The following is a 20420-nucleotide window of genomic DNA, read 5'->3' as shown; positions in this document are numbered from 1 at the left end:
AATCAGTTAGCTTTGAAATACTCCAAATGTGTCTCGGTCAGTCCAAGCAGGATCGGACTCGCTTTATGTACAACGAAATTGCACGGTATGTCCTGAAAGTTGCCAGTCAGCGTTGTCGCCGCTCTGAACTTGACGTAAAAATCCGACGGAATTCTGACTATGGCTCTTGCTCGGGGGGCGTCAAATTTCAGAACATCCACCGTGGTGAGGCCACCGATTTCGCCGAAAATTTTCAGAAGAGACCGCTCCAGGCAACTTTTGAAGTAAACGGGCAGCAGCTGATTCGGTTCGTCGGCGAGTTTCCTGCGGGGTAGGTAGTGGCGAGTGATGAAGCGTGTTTCATAATCAAAATTTCGGCTTCATCAGAATCTGGTGAGTATCGGGTTCCATACTTACAGTGATATGTCCAGGTAGTAGTATTCACTCATAATACATTTGCTACGCAAATAACTATACTATTCACTTATAAAAATCATATATTTCATTGAATTTTTGGATTAATCGGCACCAGAATTTTTCACCAAACTGGACAACAACTTGAAATCAATCTTTTCGAAAAGCGTGTTCTGCTGTCAAATATACTACCAAAGATGCGAGCCGGCATTACATTATAGAGACAAATTTGAGAGACTTGCGATCTTCTTGAACCAGCGAATTCATTTGATAAATTTCCGGGAATGTTTGAATGTTGAGTTTTGAAACTCCAGCATTATAGTGTCTATATAGATTTTCGTTAACTTTTGTCAGACCATCATGCAGAACATTGATAAAATGTCCCCAACTTAGCAGCCAAATTTTGAAAATTTTGTTCAACAAAAATTATTGCGCTTTGCGTTTTGGCGATAAATATTCATATAACGTCGTTTTCCCGGTTTTAAAATTAATGCAGTTTTTCTGGCAGCACGGCTACTTTAGGATTTGCTGACGACGCTCTCAAAACAAAAACAGAAAGTTTGCTGCTCGGTTGCCCAATTTCTGTGCGAGTGAAATTCTAAAGTTAAATTGCAATTATTTCGGTAAAAGTTACAAATGGAATGATTTTTCGTCTTCTGCACATTCTATGGAGGCAAAGCTCAATAGCTACCGATCGCAAAAACGACGCCAGGCGATCCTAAACACCTTCAAAGATCGCCTTTACAATATGGTGTCTTTCCAGCAGGTCCGAGTAGACGAAAAGTCGACCCACGTCATTGTCGAAGCCGATGTAAGATTTTTCCTCAATTTATCAACATTTCAAATTTCCCTAACTGCTTAATTATCGCTAGACTGAGCCGCAACCAAAATCCAAGTCACCTATCACTCCGGTGCATCAATCGAAGATTGCCCCCACAACACACTCCAAAAAGCCCCGGCCGGTATCGGAGTCGGATTCGGTTGTATCGATCGGAAGCACGGGATCCTCCATCGATGCGGACCAATCCACGCCCAGCAGCCAGCACGCGAAACCACCCCGCCGATCCTATTTAACCTACATCACCTACCTGGTGTACTTCCTGTTCTGGGTCACTCTGTACGCGATCGCCATCGAATTGCGCTTCGGGGTGGTTTTCCTAATGATTTCCGCCCTGGTGGGAATCTACTTCAACACCCGGACGGAGAAGGAACCGGGCGAGATCAGTGCCTACAGCGTGTTCAACGAAAACTGTGAAGCCATCGATGGCACACTGAAGGCCGAGCAGTTCGAGCGGGAGATTGGCATCAGGCACTGATCGCGTGGGTGCAAGAAGGGACGTTGTCCACTGTTAGAATGCATAAGGTGACACGCTATGTCTGAACCAGAAGATTATTAAAATTGAATGTACATCGGGTTTCTTTTCACAGAATATCAGAATTCATGCTATATTATCATATGCAGAAACTTTTAAAATATTTCATCGGGGAAATTTTGATTTTTTCATTTTTTTAGCTGTTTTTCATACAAATTTGCATGTAATTCTCGTTTTCGGCCAATTTCGCTCCCATACAAAATATATGGAAAAATTTTCACCGATAGAATATTTTTAAACCTTCTGCAAATGAAAATATGGGTTGAATACCGATGTTCTGCGGAAAAACATCCGATGTACATTCAATTTTTATAATGTGTTGGTTCAGACATAGCGTGGGTGAGTGATTTTTTTTCCCTACAAGTATATTGTTCACAGCACATTATAGCAACGTTGATATCTTTTTGAGATGTAAAACAACTATCTATTTATGGATATATCTTATAGTAAAATATTTACAGTAAAATTGAGAACGTTGAATGATCCGAAATATCCTTAATTGGAATGCTAGACACTTTGGAAAACCGGATATTCTTCTGTAAACGAATCATACTTTGGGCTGTTCTGCTGCAAATTTTGATTAAATATTTCTGATTCATGCGTAAACTTGCTTTCCTAGAAGTCTAGCTTACGATTCTAGATTTTCATTTAAATAGGACGTATCCCTACCCCTAATTAGCGAGCTATTCAAATTTAGGTCTAAAATTATAAGTTTTATATATCGCGTTAAGTTGGGCCGGCTACTTAACCAAATTCTCAAGGTAAACTTTTCTATCACCGGACCCAATGAATCACATCCGTCGCTAGGGTGGCACCCTTCTATAGTGAGCTTACTTGCAATCACCGGACCCGACAGATCGAAACTGCCGCTACGATCATTCCCTTCTAGAGCGATTAAACAACCTGACTCGAAGATCCAATTCGAAACTGAGACAAGTTTCCTCTTGGGCGAACTTTTCTCTTTTCTGGCAGCCTGATCCGGTGGATCGTATCCACCGCTAAGGCAAGTTCCCTACTTTAGACAGCCTGACTCGGTGGATTTGCCTGGATTACTTAACATAAGCAACCGCCCAACCTTCACAGTATCTGCTAGAGAGAAAGTGTTAGACATAACGCTTTGCTCTAGTAGAATCAGTCACGAGCTGAAGAATCTTTATCTGACCATTGCTACATCTTTTGAATGTTACTTCGCTAAATTTGCGTTTCAGGAATCCCCGGTCAACCAACTGGGATCTCTTTACTGATTTGGTTGCGACCAAATTTCATGGATACGCACCATCTATTGACATTCCAAGTGATTTAGATGATACTACAACGGGTTTCTTCATGGAAGCTTTTGAAGAAGCTTACCCTCTGCGGTCTGTGAAGACCACAAGAGGCACATCTTGGTGAAATTCTGATCTGGTGAAGCTCAGGAAACAATGTAGAAAGAGTTGGAACAGACGATGTTCGGCTGGATCAGAGGCTTTCAGGACGGCTCGCCAGACCTACCAGAAAGCTTTTCGGCCTGATGTACGATCCGACTGGAAAAACCTTTGTACAAATGTTTCCAGTTTGAGTGAAGTCAGTCGGTATAAAGAAGGGTGCATTTCGATTATGCCAAATGTCCATTATGCCAAATGACCGTTATGCCAAATGTCTATGCCAAGTGATCTTATGGCAAACGACCTTATGCCAAATTACTTTATGCCAAATGTCCCGCTTCCGGAGTCATGATATATCTCCGATGATTTCCAATTGGATTTACCAATTGCTCAAAAATCGACAGCTCTTCTCGACATTGCGTCAAGCAGCGATTAGGAAATTGAGTGTTTGTGGATGCCTCCAAGAGAGAGTCTTATCACCACTTTTGTGGAATCTCGTAGCAGATACGCTATTGAGGTAATTTAATAAGAGCGGTTTTTTTCCCTCCCCATGGATATTCGATCTTGACGCGATGGGAGGGCTTAACTCATTAGCACTTTGTGCGCCAATTTGTTCATTTCTAATTCAGCCTTAAGATAGATGTGAATCTGGTTTAAGAGCTGAGCAGAGGTGAAAAAATCGGCCGTAAATGCTAATGGGGACCAGAGGAGTATCCGCAGTGAGCCTATCACAATTTTCCAAGCAGTGTCATAGTTAAGCTCGCATAAACGCAATATTTTAGGAATTTGCAGTTAGGTATTGAGGAGCGTTACGTAAGATTGGGTGTGGGTGGTATCTGCGTTACACTTACTACTCATCATTTGCTCTAGGAATTCTAGAAGACAATTGACGCTAGAAACTGCACTATCAGTTGAGTCTAGACAAAATTAGCTAGTAATAGGAAACTGTGGGCAGGATAACAGTATTAAACATGGATTTTTTTTCATTAATATTTATACATAGCTTACAAACGGTTGCATAGAATTTGGAACCGTTTGTGCAGGAGCTCCTATTTTGAGTGTTTTTTGGTATGAACCGGTTGATTTTTTTTTTATTTTTATTCTACACGATAAAATACGTTTGTACAGGTCGGACTCAATTATCCGGAGTCGGGTTCTGAAGCTTCGGAAACGTGTGTCTGGGGAACGAAATGTGTATGTATAAAGGTAAAATGTTGACATGTTGTCAAGCTAATTTTGATAAGTAGCCAGTAAATATTTCAGCTTTGTACATCATTTCGTTTGCCAGATGTGGTTTTGGGAGGCTTCAGAATTTGAATCCGGAAAGTCGAGTCCGGCCTGTAATGTATTTTCAGTAATTTTCAATGTAATAGCCATCCAACCGACCATGCGTGTTTTTGTTTATCGCCTAGATATTATTGTGGCATAACGTAACAGGTAGGAATTAGGATATAAAGACGTTAACGACATGCCAGGATTACAACACATTCAATTACATTTTGATTTGAATTTTCTTGGGTCTAGAAAAGAAGGTTTAGTCTTTGAATTTTATTTTTAATTTTAAACAGCTAAAATGATTTCATTCCTTTGTTATTTACTTATTTTCAAGTCAAAATTAATTAGCATATTTTTCATCTAAAAATAACCAATCAAATAGTTAACCCTTCCCTTCCCACGACTTTTAACGACTATTTCTATGCCAAAAAAGCGTTTCTGAAAGAATTGCTTGAACAAAAAATATTGCAAATTGGCTAAATTTTTCGAAATCAATGAAATTTGTTTTGTTGTAAATCAATAGGTCCTTGATTGTTTATCAATAGTTCTACTATTGAAACAAGTAGTTAGTAGTTGGGTTACACTTATGAGGTTACAGTCATATTCTAAAAATTATTGCATCATATTTATCTAATTCCGTTTGTCCAGATTTCGTCGAAAATCGATGGTGCTCTAGAACAACCATAGGAAGTGGAGGGTTAAACCCATGTTTCATTGAATTTCGCCGTATTATTTGCATAATTGTGTCAAGTCCATTCCAATTCCTTCCCCCAACCCATACCATTACCCCTCCGATGGTGTTCAAGTGGTCCGCACGGACTATTACGGCCATTACCCCTCCTTGATCTTCGGCTTTGGATTGACTTGCGCTCTTATTGCCCCACCAAATGCTGCAAAATGAAAATGAAATGAAATTTAATAAGAGCGGTTTTTTTGCCGACGACTTCCTAACATTGATTGTTAGTCCGTATGTACATCAGTACCCTTTTTGACCTGATGCAAAGCGCCCTTCAGGTAGTTGAGAGTTGGTGTCGCCAATATGGCCTTTCGGTTAATCCAAGTAAAACATCTATTGTTCTTTTTACGTAAAGGCGAAACCTTTAGGGTTTATGTTTAGGCGAAACAAAGAGTTCGACCTTTGCGTCTCTTTGATTCTGAAATCGATGTGACTGAACAGGTAAAGTACGGTGGAGTTATTCTTCATTTCAAGCTTTCCTGGACACCTCACATTGAGCTTTGAGTTCAGAACCAAGAAAGCTTGTATGGGTCTCGGGCAATGCCGGTGAACCTTTGGTAAAACACGGGGTCTAAAACCCAAGTATATCAAATGGATTTACACAACTGTTGTTCGTCCAATATTGGCCTATGGATGTCTTGTGTAGTGGCAGAGGGGTGAATAGAGAACAATCCAATCAAAATTAGGCCATCTCTAAAGGATGTGCTTGATGGCGATGTCTGGAGCGACATAGGACATTTTCCACGAAATTTCCTTCCCGGGAAGAGTGGACATCTGGATATCTGGAGAGAAGTATTTCAGACGGCATCGTATGTTACACTGATGGCTCCCTTCTCGAAGGTCGAGAAGGTGCTGGTGTTTATTCTCGTGAGCAAAGGCTACATCAGTCTTACTCACTTGGTAGACACTGCGCCGTTTTTCGGGCTGAAATTTTTGCTCTTATGTGCGGAATGCAATCAGAACTTCAGCACTGCACGTAATGGGCAAAGGCATATACTTCTGTTCAGATAGCCAGGCTACTATTAAAGTACTTGCTCCGGTCAACTCTAGGTCGAAGATAGTTATCGCTTGTCGATCTCAAATCGAGGAGCTGAATTCAGCAAACGCTGTTCACTAGTAGGATTCTTGGATTCTTGCGGAAAAAGTTATTGATTTATTACCGATTAGTGATCCAATGAACGGCTTTTTGTTTTGTATTATCAGCAGCACTGCTGCTGCCGTTGTTGCATGGGGTGGCGGGAAGCATCACCACCCCCAGAAACAGCAGCAGCCAAGGCAGCAGCTACAGTGCTGCTGATAAAACAAAACAAAAAGCCGTTTGTTGGATCACTAGTCGGTAATAAATCAATAACTTTTTCCACAAGAATCCAATCGTTTTGCGGTCTTCCAAGGAAAGTTTCATAAATGAGTTTTCTACAAAAAGCGTTGATCGATTTAAATTAAGGAGACAAAGGGCGACCTCTGGGATTTTTTGTTTGATAGTGCAACTTTTCCCAGAGTAAATCCTATGGAAACTTTGAACCGCATGCGCTAAATTATAGTTTCACCGGTTGCGCTGAAATTTTGCACAGTTTATATGGGACCTAAATGGAACCAAACAAGTTAAAAAATGTGTGTTTCCAACACAGTCCCTATGCGGCATGGGTGTTAACCAAAACTGAGAGTTTTTATTTTAGAGAGCTGTTTTTCAGTCGAAAATGAATGACTGTGGAGGTCGTTTTCAGTTCCTCGATGTGAGAACTGCTCCATTCGTGAGCGACTCAACAAGATCAATTCCCAATCATCCACACACTACTCATGCTGAAAGGCCATTCGTCTCAAGCGGTGGCTTGGCTATAGCCCTATACGCTACCACGGGTGAAAAAACTCAACTACACCTACTTGCAAATCGCAGATGTCGCTACTGTTCGTAAACAACGTGTCCATCCTTCACTGACGCAACAATTTTTATCCATGCGAAAACACCTTTTTGTTTCGTGGAATATCGCTATCATAAAGGCCTGTCGAAAAATTAAATTGCAGCACTGCTCGTGTTGGTGGCGATGGCACAAATTTCTCAAATGGAGGAGAACGTGTCTCTGGAAATAAAAATTGGTCTCCTGTCCTCGGTGATGGAGCTGACATTTTAGGTATAGCTTCCGGTGGAGGAGCAGACGCTGTTTGAGACGCACACTCCTGGTGAATAGACGCTAGGGACGTACTTCCTTAAGCTAGCTGAAGTCAGAAAGAGAAAAGTCGACGCTCCATACATATTTTAAAGTTTTTGTACGGGCAAAAGTCTACGAAGGGGGAGGGAGGGGTCTGAAATAGCAAAAACTTGGTCTACGTGGTTTATGAACAGCTCCTTTCATGGATGAATTTTTCACAGGGAGCGTTAATCGATCTGAATTTAAGAGACAACCGCCGACGCGCCGACCTCTGGGATTTTTTTTCCTGTAAGTGTAACATTTCCCATAGTAAATCCTACACTGAGGATACTACAACTCCGAAAATCATACGAATCAACTATGATTTTTTGCCACAAGAATTTCTTGCGAAAATCATAGTTACGAACTATGATTTTGGATTCAAAGCGCCAACTATTATTGTCATACTGTTACTGTGTAAATTTCATTACATTCACGTATGAAAATCATACCTAAAACGTATAAAAACTGAAAGTATGTCTTATGACTATCATACATATTTTTGTGAAATATTTTGCACAAATTTAAAAAAATTGCAACCTGGAATCGAACCAGGAACGTCAAGGTTGGCGAGTGCGTGCTTTACTCATTCGCCCATCGACGCTTCGGAAGTTGAAGTGGTTAGAAGCCAATAAAAGGTTTTATTGTTTTTTAGCAATGATGTTTCACAACACATCTTATGATTTTCATACAATGCTTCTTATGAGATTTTTCATACGACAAGTCTTATGGATTTCGCTTTTCAATGTATGAAAAGCATACGAGAACTATGAAATGATGAAAAGAATAAAAATAACTGGTTCATAAGATGTAAACTATGAAAAACTTACGATCAGTATCCTCACACAGTAAAACCGCTCAGCACTAAAATGTGTAAGCCCTACTCATAAGTGCATAATTTCCAGACCACACAAAAATGTGTTGCAGTTACACATTTTCAAAAACAGCTCGTATACTCGTCTAGATGCGAAATGTCGATATTTTTTTTTGTTTTCCAAGGTCACTAGTAAACCTAGCTAGATTGCTGTACAAAAATTTTTACGAATTTAACGATTTTGCGGACACAGGAGCTGATTTTGTGAATGTGCAAGGGTTACACATTTTTGGTGTAGTCTGGAAATTATGCACTTTTGTGCTGAGCGGCGTTAGCGTGCAGTGTATGCAAACTATGAACCGCTTGCGCCAAAATATAGTTTCAACGAGTCAACGCTAAAATTTTGCACAGTTCACAGTTCATATCGTGGGCTTCGTGGCCGTGCGACAAAAGGCGTCAGTCATTTAGTCGTTTCGTAAGCCTTGGAGTGTGGGTTCGATTCTCGCACCAGTCGGGGGAAACTTTTCGTCAAACGAAAAATTCTCCTCTGGGCCACTGGGTGTTTCGTGTGATGTCCGCTGTCTAATCTTAGTGCTTGTTCAGTCTGTACAACCTTTGGTTGAAGACCGTGTAGTGTCTTCAGTCGACTGAAGTGAGGATTTATTTCTAGATTGAGATTAAGAACGAGAGTAGGGCCTATATAGCCGAGGCGGTAAACGCACGGGTATTCAGCATGACCATGCTGAGGGTGACGGGTTCGATACCCGGTCGGTCCAGGATCTTTTCGTAAAGGAAATTTCCTTGACTTCCTTGGGCATAGAGTATCTTCGTGCCTGCCACACGATGTACACATGCAAAATGGTCATTGGCAGAGGAAGCTCTCAGTTAAAAACTGTGGAAGTGCTCATTGAACACTAAGCTGAGAAGCAGGCTTTGTCCCAGTGAGGACGTTACGCCAAGAAGAGGAGAGGAAGAACGAGAGTAACATGATCGATTTCTCTTCATCGACACTCTCTTCTTCAAATGCCAATATGCACAATATGCAAGTATGGATGCACTTTTTGACCAAACAATAATTTGTTTTTCATACAAGCGTGTCCCATGCTAGAGGGCACATGGAAACTAGATGCAAATTTGTCTCGGTGATGTCGTTTAATATCTCGTAGTTTTCCTTTACGTTTCAACCTACTTTTATTTTTCGGTCATCTTCAAAAAACTTACGCCGTATCGGGCGCCGTATACAGTTGTGCTTGTGCAAAAAAGAAACCTACATACATGTTTGCGTTTTAGATATGAAATTATGAACAATAACAACCCATTCAGAAACGTTAACAAATTGGAGCGAAAAGCTTCTCACAGCTGTTTTCATCTGATTAGACAGCTGCCCCTGTCAAACGGTGCTGTCATTCGTTGCATACTGTTTTCCCTGCGCACACTCTCACTTCCAGCCATGCCACTTACGTCACCATATTTTGGTGTGCATGCGTATCATAACAACCTTCGAGGGCGATACAATGGCCCGTGAACACTATACCGATTGATGGCAGACAAAACTGCACTCTGCCAGCATCACCCATACAATGGACCAAGCTGTGTATTCAACTAGATCAAGTTTTAGTGATTTATTACAGTAAATATGCACTTGCTACTGTCATTCGGAACCGCACTATTCGTGTGTTCGTGTGATATAAAACTTTTAATTAAAAAAATGCTTAAATTAATTGATTTACTGGAGCTTGGATATAGTTCATCATTTAGTTTTCCGCACTGATTCATTATGCAACTAAAATGAGTTGCATAATGAACATTATGCAACTCATTTGAGTTGCGTTATGAATATTGTATGTATGTATAATGAAAAAATCATTGCATACAATTTTGTAATTGTAATTAATAAATTATGCAATTCGTTGCAAAACTCGATTTTTTCAGCATTCTTCTTATTTATCCATTTAAATGTACCACTCGTGCTGAAAAAGTCATCTTTTTGCAACACGTTGTATAAATATGTCATTGATATAATCGTCATCATTGAAAATGCAAAAGCAGTTTTCTCGTTCAAGACTGAATTTTTCACAGTGAAAATGTATTCACTGTACTGTATTCTGCCCCCGCAACACAGTGAATACATTTTCACTGCGAAAATTTCAGTTTTGAGCGAGAAAACTGCTTTCCCATTTTCAATGATGACGATTATATCAATGACGAATTCTTCAACCTTAACATACATTCGTGCACATTTTTGTCAATCAATGGCGTTAACTATTTTTAAACAATGAATTTTGGAAAAATAGTATTTAACAACTTTAAGTTAGAGCGCTCAAACCCTTCGTTTTATTTTATGGGGGCAACACTTAAAGTTTTTCCAAGCCTAAAAATCATAAAAAAAGAACAGAAAATAGACAAACGATAAAACCCTTAAAAGCTTTGCCGTCTTGTCAGATCAGTCGATTTATTATGAGATTTTTTTGACTTTTATGGATATTGTGTGTCGCTCCCTTGTTTTATTTTCGCAAAAACGATTCGACGAGCAGGGCGGTTCTGGAGGAGAAGGACGTAGCGCGAGCGGCAATGCTGCAGCATGAAACCCGACAGAATGTGGATACAGAAGCGAAGTGCGAGGAAATGGAACTGCTGTGCCGTTCACAAGAAACATGTAAGTTCTACCAGAAGCTCAACGCATCCCGTAAATGCTTCGTACCGCAAGCCGAAATCTTCAGGGATAAGGACGGGAGCCTCCTGACGGACAAACGTGAGGTGATCGAAAGGTGAAAGCAGCACTTCAACGAGCACCTGAATGGCGAAGAGAATGTCGGCACGGGGAATCAAGGTAGTGGAGGAAATGACTATGTTGGTGCAGCAGAGGAAGGGAACGAACCAACTCCCAAGCTGAGAGAAGTTAAGGATGTCATCCACCAGCTCAAAAACAACAAAGTGGCTTGTAAGGACGGTATCGCAGCAGAACTCATCAAGATGGGCCCGGTAAAGTTGGCCACCTGTCTGCACCGGTTAGCAGTCAAGATTTGGGAAGGGATAATCAGTCCCATCCACAAGAAAGGCGAGAAGTTAATGAGTGAGAACTTTCGAGCGAGCACCATTCTGCCCATAACCACAGAGAACAGACATCCAAGTCTAGTTCCGAAACTGTGTAAGCAATTTAACGGCCATTTGAAATCGGCAACACAAGTGGCAATAGCGTGGCGCTGCAATCGGTTAATTTCCCATACTAATTTAATTCACCACTTGAAATGTTTCAATTCACCACTGACTGTGGCAATATGGTGTTTGGTGGCGTTAGTGTTGTCATCGTGTATTGGTTTGCAACCTTACTCAAGTAAAGATTCAAATCCTTACACAACTTTCCGAATGAAATTTGTTCTAGCCTGGATGTCTGTTCTCTGTGCCATAACTGCATAACAGTCACATTCGACAAAAGTAGGCATTGGAGAAAATGAAGCTCAAAGCACAGACAAACAGACGTAACACTACGAACATTTTTCGATTCAAATCATAGTCCCGAAAACCTGTTCACCCAATACTAAAAGGACTGAGTTTGGCCGACCCTGAACTAGGTGGCGGTAGTGGGCAAACGTCAAACTCGAACAAAAACGATGCGAGCGCCACGGGTGGGCAGTTGGCCAATTATTAAATCTTTAAATAGACCGTTAATTCGGTGTACGATGGGAAATGTCAGAGTGTTACGTCTGTTTGTCTGTGCTCAAAGTTTGCAACTTGCGTTAGTATGGGAAAGAATTGAAATTTGAAAAATTTGCCAAATATTCAAAATTAATCCTTCTGCAATGAAATCTTTTACAGCTTCTCTTCTATGCTCGGCGAAGAGTTGTAAAAATCATTAGACCATAATATGATTGGCGGTACGCTATGAAACCATTGTGTATTCCCAGTGTGACTGTTATGCGATTACATTCGTGAATATTTGATAATGAGACAAAACGACTTGGTATTTATTTCACCCTGGCCAAGATCACAGGGTTCGACGGTATTAAAGTGAAGGATGTTAATTGTAATTCTTGTAATGAAAATATCACCTTTAACACTTTAATGCGCCTCCAACGGTTCATTGCGAACCGGCTGCTACAGATGGAGTATGGCTGATTTATCAGAAATGCTCGATAAACAGGAGGGACCTGCTGGGGCCTAGTAGTTTCTATACCCAGAAAACAGTTCTGGTCTATTGAGTCTGGGAAGGTTTCGAGAGTCGTTGTGAATCATAATGCAATTTTTTGTGTTTTGTGGCGAGTCTCGGAATCTTTTTTGAGTCAGCAGACTTTGAACTGTTTCCTGGGCTTCCCACTATTCGGTTAATTTTAACAAATACACTACAAATTTAATTCAAATATGAAATAATTAGAAGTATCTCGCGTATTCAATTTGCTAATACATAGTTCTCAACATTTGATGTGCTTTCGTGATTCAATTTTCTCTATAATTTTCAATATCAATTTAAAATAACTAAGTAACTAATAGTGGGAAGTGCAGCATTTAACAGTGCTTGCTTATAGATTCGAAGCTAACGTGTGATCAAGACGAAATCGACAAAAACTGACTACTTCGACTTTGACTAACGTAGACTATTTATGACAAATTAGATTTTTCGACTGAGTGTATGAAAGGTTTTCTTTAATATGGACTTATTTGGACCGATGCTGATAGTGCTGATAGGGATGTGGACGAAAGACAACTTTCAAAGATAATAAAAACAATACTAAAATGAGGATCAACGAAAATGGACATAACAAACACATCGACTATCTAACAGATCATAGGCACACCAAAGATTACTGAATTATAGGGCACAGCATAAATATGAACAATAACATTCTTTAAAGCTTGACATGACAAAAAAAAAACAAATACAAAATTGACCATATGACAAAACCGAAACTTTCACACCTTCTACCGTAACCATCTGAGTCAGTACGCAACAGTGTCTTACTGGACGACATGTTCCGTGCACGGCTGGTGAACTGCTTCTGAAGGATTACGTACTCTATCCTATCCAAAGGCCTAGTGAACTGTCGTTGTCCGCGCAAACGCGAGACGCTTGTGCGTACAGTGATGGGAGAGGATTCTACGTCCGTCGGCGTGCCGCGCTAGGAACCTTTAAAAAAAAAAAAAAAAACGACTTGGTATTTATTTCACATTTTGTAGAACAATCCAAGCCGGTTTCATCGACGGCCGATCAACAACAGACCAGATCTTCACCGTACGGCAAATCCTCCAGAAATGCCGTGAATACCAGGTCCCAACGCATCACCATGGAAAATCATGGACGAAAGCAGCTTTCCCGGGAAGCTTACCAGACTGATAGGAGCAATGATGGACGGTGTTCAGAACAGCGTAAGGATTTCGGGTGAACTATCCAGTTCATTCAAATCTCGACGGGGATTACGACAAGGAGATGAACTTTTCTGCCTACTATTCAACATCGCCCTGGAAGGTGTTATGCGACGAGCCTGGCTCAACAGCCAGGGTACGATCTTCACGAAATCCGACCAATTTGTCTGTTTACGGATGACATGGACATTATTTCTAAAATATTTGGAACGGTAGCAGAACTGCACATCCGCCTGAAACGTGAAACAGCAAAGGTGGTGAATGTGGCTAAGACAAAGTACATGCTGGTAGGTGGGACTGAGTGAGACAGGATAAGCCTTGGCAGAAATGTTACGATAGACGGAGATACAGTAGACGTTCGATAACTGCAACATGTTTACGTTTCACTTACCGAATAAAATTCGATAACTGCAACAACTGACAGACGTCAAAGAAATGTCATTTGCTGCAATATGCAGGCAATGGAAGCGAAAAACATCGCATCGCTGTTGACATTTCATTTTGACGGATAGCGGTGCGATAACTGCAACATTGTTGCACTTAGCGGACTTGCAGTTAAAAAGCATTGCAGTTAAAGCGTTTGCACCGAGCGAACGTCTACTGTACTTTCGAGGTGGTAGAAAAATTCGTCTACCTTGGTTCATTGCTAACGGCTGACAATAACGTAAGCCGTGAAATACGAAGGTGCATCATCAGTGGAAGTCGTGCCTACTACGGGCTCCAGAAGAAAATTTTCCCTACTGGAACGGGAATCGAACCCTCCGTCTCCGGGTTGGCGACCCATACTCTTAACCACTTGTTTAACTAGACACCCAAATGTATCATGTACAAAACGCTAATAATACCGGTGATCTTCTACGGGCACGAGATATGGACGATGCTCTAGGAGGACCTGCAAGCACTCGGAGTTTTCGAGGGACGCGTGTTTAGGACGATCTTCGGTGGCGTGCAGGAGAACGGTGGGTGGCGGCGAAGGATGAACCACGCGCTGCACTGCACTCTACGGTGAACCCAACATCCTGAAAGTGGCTAAAGCTGGACGGATACGGTGGGTAGGACATGTTGCAAGAATGCCGGACAACAACCCTGCAAGAAGGCGTGGAGCGCAGAGAACACGATGGGCGGACCAGGTGGAGAGGTGACCGACGTTGGAGAGCTGCAGCTGCAAATCGAGTACTATGGCGGCAATTTGTTGATTCAGTGTTATCATGAGTTTGATGTTGAACTAAATAAATGAATCTAGCTTCGCGAAAAATTTACCACTCGAGCCCATATTTGTACCATTTGTACATTTTGTAGCAATGATCCACATATAATAGGTTGACAATGTTTGAGAATGTAGGATGCCCTCTATGAGTTTGATGAACTGTTTTGTGAGAGGAAAAAAAAGTTACTATCTCAAACATTTTTGCCATCCCTTGTACCTATTTTACCTTGTACCTGGTGGTATTACCTGGTAAAATTAGAACACTGTGGTATACTTGCTGTACCTATTAGGATGCAAGATCTAGTCGCAATCTAGAATTTATGAAAAAAAATAACTTAGAGAATGGTCAAGAATCAGAATGGCAGAATTAGCACATACGGTTTTCCGATGTTTCCCTCTCCTTTGACCACTTCACATCTCACCTGAGCTATGGATTTTTCCCTAATGGAACAATGAAGCCAACTTTTCTAGCGTTCCCCAAATGTAAGCAAAGGCGCCACCGTATATGGACATTAGTATTGTAACAGCAATGAAGTTATGTCAAACACATAAGGCTACGGTGGCCCTATCTGTTCATTTCATAGCGACCGTTTTAATTATTTTAGTTATCCATTCACCAATAATTTATCCATTTGCACATGTACAGTTTTTTAAAAATATTTTTTTTTATAAAATGTATGTTAAATTTTTAAATAATGAATGTTTTTATACATTTCGCAGAGCTCATTCTTCTGAACCCACTTCCGGATCGCATGTGGTTAGATAAACATACCACCATGTGTTTACCTATTCAACTGGCATTCTCTAACGTAACGCAGCTCACATATCTCCGCTCCGGATTATTGGAAGATTCACTGTATTTGACAGAAGAACCCATCGCCAGGCAGGCACTTACAGTGGCAGGCAGGCAGACAGGCAGTCATTCAGTCGTATTTTGGAGGAAATGAACTACGGAAAGCAACAACCTTCTAGGCCTGTGTTTTTTCGATTATCGCAGTCGAATGCGTAGAAATCGGATTCCTAATTCCTACCGCCGTCGTCGTCGTCGAGTTCCGCCGTGTTCCGTCGTGGTAGTGTCGTGGTCGTTCCGTCGGGAACTGCTAGTGAAGGAAGTGATTCGATGAACGCAATCCTCCCGTGGACAGGATTGTACGGATGTTTTTTTTGTGTGTGGAAAGTGATTGCCCTATTACAATAGTTGGAGTGGAAATTTCCCTCCCAAGCAATAATATTATACGCAGTCAGTGGATCAGCAGTGGTGCTGCGTGAAGAATTTGAATATACTGAAGAAAACAATTTACGAGAATATTCCCGTAGGTGCAACGTTAAAAATACTTCGTGGCTACGGCCTAAACAGGTATTCAACTAGTTCTTTGGAAACCTATACCTACCTTATAGTGATCAAGTGATGGTGTTTTGATGCTGGCCCGAAGAAGTCAGCAACAGCAAAAGTAGCTCAACGAAGTGAAGTTATTGGTAGCCAACCTCGAAGGTCATTTGGGGAAAAATATTGCTTTGCCCTCGACAGGCATTCATCAGTGATCAACGGTGTTGGAAGAATTTGGAGAAGATCTGCATTGAGTGTGGGATTTAGAAGAAAAGCTTAAGAGTATCTCTTCCGGAAGGTGCATCAGCAAGAAGCTATCTCCTTCCCCAAAGTGCAGTGTGTTTAATGGAAACAGGCTTCGCCACAGTGTGTAAATAGATGTATGTGTGAAGCAGCACCAATATTATCGATACCAACTGAGTGAGAAGTAAAATTTCTAAGGATTTCGTAATACAAATATATACAGTGCAGTGTGGGTCTATTTTCGTGGCCTCTGAATAGCCATTATCAGTGCGTGCTGTTTTTTTTTGTTTTGTGGCTTGTCGTGGAGTTACAAAAGCGTTAGATTATACAAGCATTTGGGAATCTCCTGGAGAAGCAAACTCATTTCGGACTGGATTGAAGCAATCGCTAGCAGGAGCAGCGACATAAGGCGAAACGAAAATGACGAGAGCTACGACAGCCAAACCGAAACCAGAAAAAGAGAAACGAAGGTGAGTGTCGTTCCTTTCCTATCATCATCATCATCATATGTAGGTACCAAAACCAATATGAGTTATTGTTGTTGCAACTGCTGTTATTATGGGCTTTCGTTGGCCGATGGCAGCGTAGGCAGATGTAGTGGACGATGGAGGCTACCTACCTATACCCCTCCATTATAAGGTCAATTTTGATAAGGGCACTGCTTTGGGCATTTGTTTGTTGTTTTCATCATTTTACGACTTGTCTAGCTTGTTTACCGCGGTTTACGCATTCACGTGATTAGCAAGCCCCGCTTGATTCGGTGGGATAGTTTCTAAACGTTTTATGGATTCATAATCGGGATCCTACTATTTTGGCACCCACCAAGCTTACTGGGACCCTGCCAGTCGTCACAGAAGCAGTTTAAAACACAGGGTGAGATTTTTTAAAATGTGATTGCCACACGTCATTATAAATTATAGCTTCGTTTTCGAATTTTTAATATTAAATACAGCCATCTCTCCTAACGGGATGTTCAGGGGACATACAGAGGAAAAATTGCTCACGTTATAAAATCTCGAGATTGAAGTTTTGTTGATCTTCCAACACTTTGAACTGGAAACGTTGTATTCAATGATTTTATTTTTCAAAATGAGAAATAAAAATGCTCGAAAACTGACAATTTTTGATGGTCTATCATTTATTTTTGTTTTCGTTTTTCTTTGCATTTATCAGTTGCAAATTACTTCAAACATTTTCTGAATTATAAGTTGCTTATTTTGCAATAATTAAATTAAACCTATAAGCTGATATCGAATTATGGAGGTATTTTTTTACTGCCAGTGACATCATCCAAAGAATGCCTCGAGTTATGAAAACACTGACTTGCAGAGAGTACGGTGTATGGAATTGCTAAAAAAAAATACTTAGGGGAAATAGTTTCAGATCTCTGCGGAGTGTGCATTAAAATATCTGGTAAGCATCCTGAAGGTCTTGCAAAGTGTTTAGGAACGACTTCCTTGATTACTTATGCATTAATGATCTGGATTCATTTCGAAAATCACGAAAAATGCTTGTGGGCTTTTTGTGGTTAATTTCTGATGGATTTTCTGGTGCAATTCCTGGAAGGAATTCAAGCTGAATTCGTCTACCATTTCAGATAAAATTATTTGAGAAATGATTGGTAAAAGTAACCCCCAAAAATGTGGTTCAATCCCTTATGTATGTGCATTCGGAATTAATCCAGGATAATTCTCTTGTAGGGTTCCTAAACAATTTATAACAACCCTTCTTGGAAAATCTCCACGATGATGTCTTCCAATAATCTGGGCAGTCTCAGGCGCAATCAAAATATTATATTTTTCCTTGCATCCTCAGAATTGAGAATGGTAAAAATATGCGTTAGAGAAATTGTTTCCATCGTTTAAATGTCATGCTGATAGATTATTAATTAACCAAGCTTTTTTAAATGTAGCTTTTAGCACTTCTAATTTCCTGAAGAAGATGTTGAATGCATGGAAAAGTCTGATGTAGGAAAACATAGTATTGTCCGATTGTATCTGAGATAGCCTATACTGAAACTCAGATTTTGCAGTCGATAACTACTCTGTAAACTGAATATACTCTAAAACTGCAAACTGAATATAAATGAGGAAGTTCAAAATTTGATCAAAAGCTTTTTGAATATGATAATTTTTCAAGATATTAGGGGGATTCACTTAACAGCGTAAACCGCTTATTGAAGTTTATTCTGATTAAACGTCGCGATCATCAAGGCAATCTCCGATTATTTCATTCGCAAAATCATGAAACATTTCAAATAAGCAGAATATCATGATTTACGCAGCAATTTAATCTGTTGAGTGAGTCCCCCTATAGTAAATACTGTGGTAGTTCCATATAAGATTGACCTATTCAAAAATTTTAAGGGGATATGACTAACAATACTTCATTCTTGTACCGACTTTTCGAACCCTCTAAGCAGAATACCCTCTTCGAATGAGTGTAATCACTTTCGTACCTTTTAATTCCGCCCTAATTGCTTATCCTTCGACAGATACGCGTATTTCACGGACCACAGCTCTCTACATAGATCGGTTTTATTTTGATCGTGTTGATTTTATTCTCAGTTCATGCAAATTGCGGTAGTTTCATATTTTTCTACATTTTTAGTTGATTTTCGTAACTTTTTGTACTTTTAAATACAGCCACCATGATAGATAGACTAGATATATTTTATTCATCTCCAGAAAACTAAACGTATTTCGGTCGTACGCTCAATTACATACTTCATAAAGTTTATTTGTTCAAATTTAAATTGAGAAACATATTCCTTTACCGCAGATATATGCTAACGAACACTAATGATAAAGCTCACATATTCCAGAAATGTCTAGATATCACTTACTCTGAACGTCTAAATATAAATAAATTACTAGAATAGATGTTTTCTATTAAAATCGCTGTATTATTGCTATCAAATTCGTATTGCCTATTAATACAGCAAGTAGAATTCTTTCATGATCAATGTCTCCATAAAAAATCAGTTCCTTTCGATCTCCCATTCGGAAACCGCAATATTGATTAAAATGCACTCATCGTGATCAATTGATTTGCGTCATAACCGACCACAACGTCTACGATGGACATGGCCGGCTCGCACGGTAGTAAAATTGCATTGTTTTATTTCATACAACTGCCCTCTTCCATCCTAAATACTTCCACCGCCATACAGACAAGCATATTCAGATATGCGTAGTCTGTTTTTTTACGAACGTTAATGGCACTCACTGCCATTCGCATTCACTGCACGGTTCCCGTCCATCATCGTTAGGATCAGTGCGGTTTCCTCTTGATTGGACGCCTTCTGGTTCGAGATCAACCTCGAGCGTCGTCGTCCGGTGACACTTTTGGACGTGATTTGCTATTGATGGGATATTAATCACCCCACGCGTTTCTGGGTTTTCGTTCTTTCTTTGTTTGATTGGAACCTGGATTACTGTTAAGTATACGCCAGTTAATTCTGGAAAATTGTTCCCGAGCAAATGTTAATATGAAAGACATGGACACGTTCAATGCTTCCAGTGCGCTTTTCGCTCTTTGAAGGAAGCACGACACTAGACAACGGACTAGCATGCAACGCCCAGTGGCACAGCCGAAAACTTTTCCTGACAGCTGCGGCGGGAATCAAACCCGCGCTCCTCAGCACGATGCGACTAAGAGCTTGGTGACCCTAGCCGCACGACCACGGAGCCGCAGCATATCTTATTATGTTATAAACTTGTCTGTCATAAGCGGCAAAATAACAAAAATCATAACAAAAAAATGTTCCTGGAAGACTCATTGAATAACATGTTTTGTTAGATTCAATAACAACTTAATAACAATGAATCTTGCAGTGAATTTGAAAACTTATTATTGTGTTATAGTTCATCACATATTTGTACATTTTCAATAGTAGTATAATAACAAAACTTGGTCTACAACAATGTATATTATTGAAATGTTATTTAGTGGATGACTCTCAATACTTGAACATTACAAAGTAAGGTTGCCCAACAAAATTTGTTATAAAAAGTAAAACTTTGATAATTTAATAATAACAAATTATGATATAAAAACAGGCTGTATGATTTTGTTGTTATGAATTTGATATTCTCCTCTGCTCGGGTTTATATGACATTTGATTCTTTGACTCGGTCGTACT

At 40.2% G+C, this 20420-nt stretch overlaps 2 protein-coding genes across 2 annotated transcripts; one reads left to right on the top strand and one right to left on the bottom strand.

Annotated features, from left to right (window-relative positions):
- Positions 1-2: 2 nt before the first annotated feature.
- Positions 3-666, bottom strand: LOC109430248 (ribonuclease P protein subunit p14-like). The gene is made up of 2 exons (XM_019706299.3): positions 397-666; positions 3-303 (listed from the first exon to the last, which is right to left on the bottom strand). Exons 1-2 carry the CDS (start codon positions 426-428, stop codon positions 3-5), a joined length of 333 nt encoding a protein of 110 aa, XP_019561844.1. The 5' UTR covers positions 429-666.
- Positions 667-922: 256 nt separating this feature from the next.
- On the top strand, positions 923-16747 carry LOC109415535 (SAYSvFN domain-containing protein 1). The gene is made up of 3 exons (XM_029867024.2): positions 923-1204; positions 1266-1756; positions 15427-16747. Exons 1-2 carry the CDS (start codon positions 1061-1063, stop codon positions 1707-1709), a joined length of 588 nt encoding a protein of 195 aa, XP_029722884.1. The 5' UTR covers positions 923-1060; the 3' UTR covers positions 1710-1756; positions 15427-16747.
- Positions 16748-20420: the final 3673 nt, after the last annotated feature.

The sequence above is a fragment of the Aedes albopictus genome, chromosome 1 (genome assembly GCF_035046485.1).
Source record: "Aedes albopictus strain Foshan chromosome 1, AalbF5, whole genome shotgun sequence".
NCBI classification, from domain to species: Eukaryota; Metazoa; Arthropoda; class Insecta; order Diptera; family Culicidae; genus Aedes; species Aedes albopictus.
Note: the sequence above shows the minus strand (reverse complement) of the source record. Positions and strands in the feature narration are given on the sequence as shown.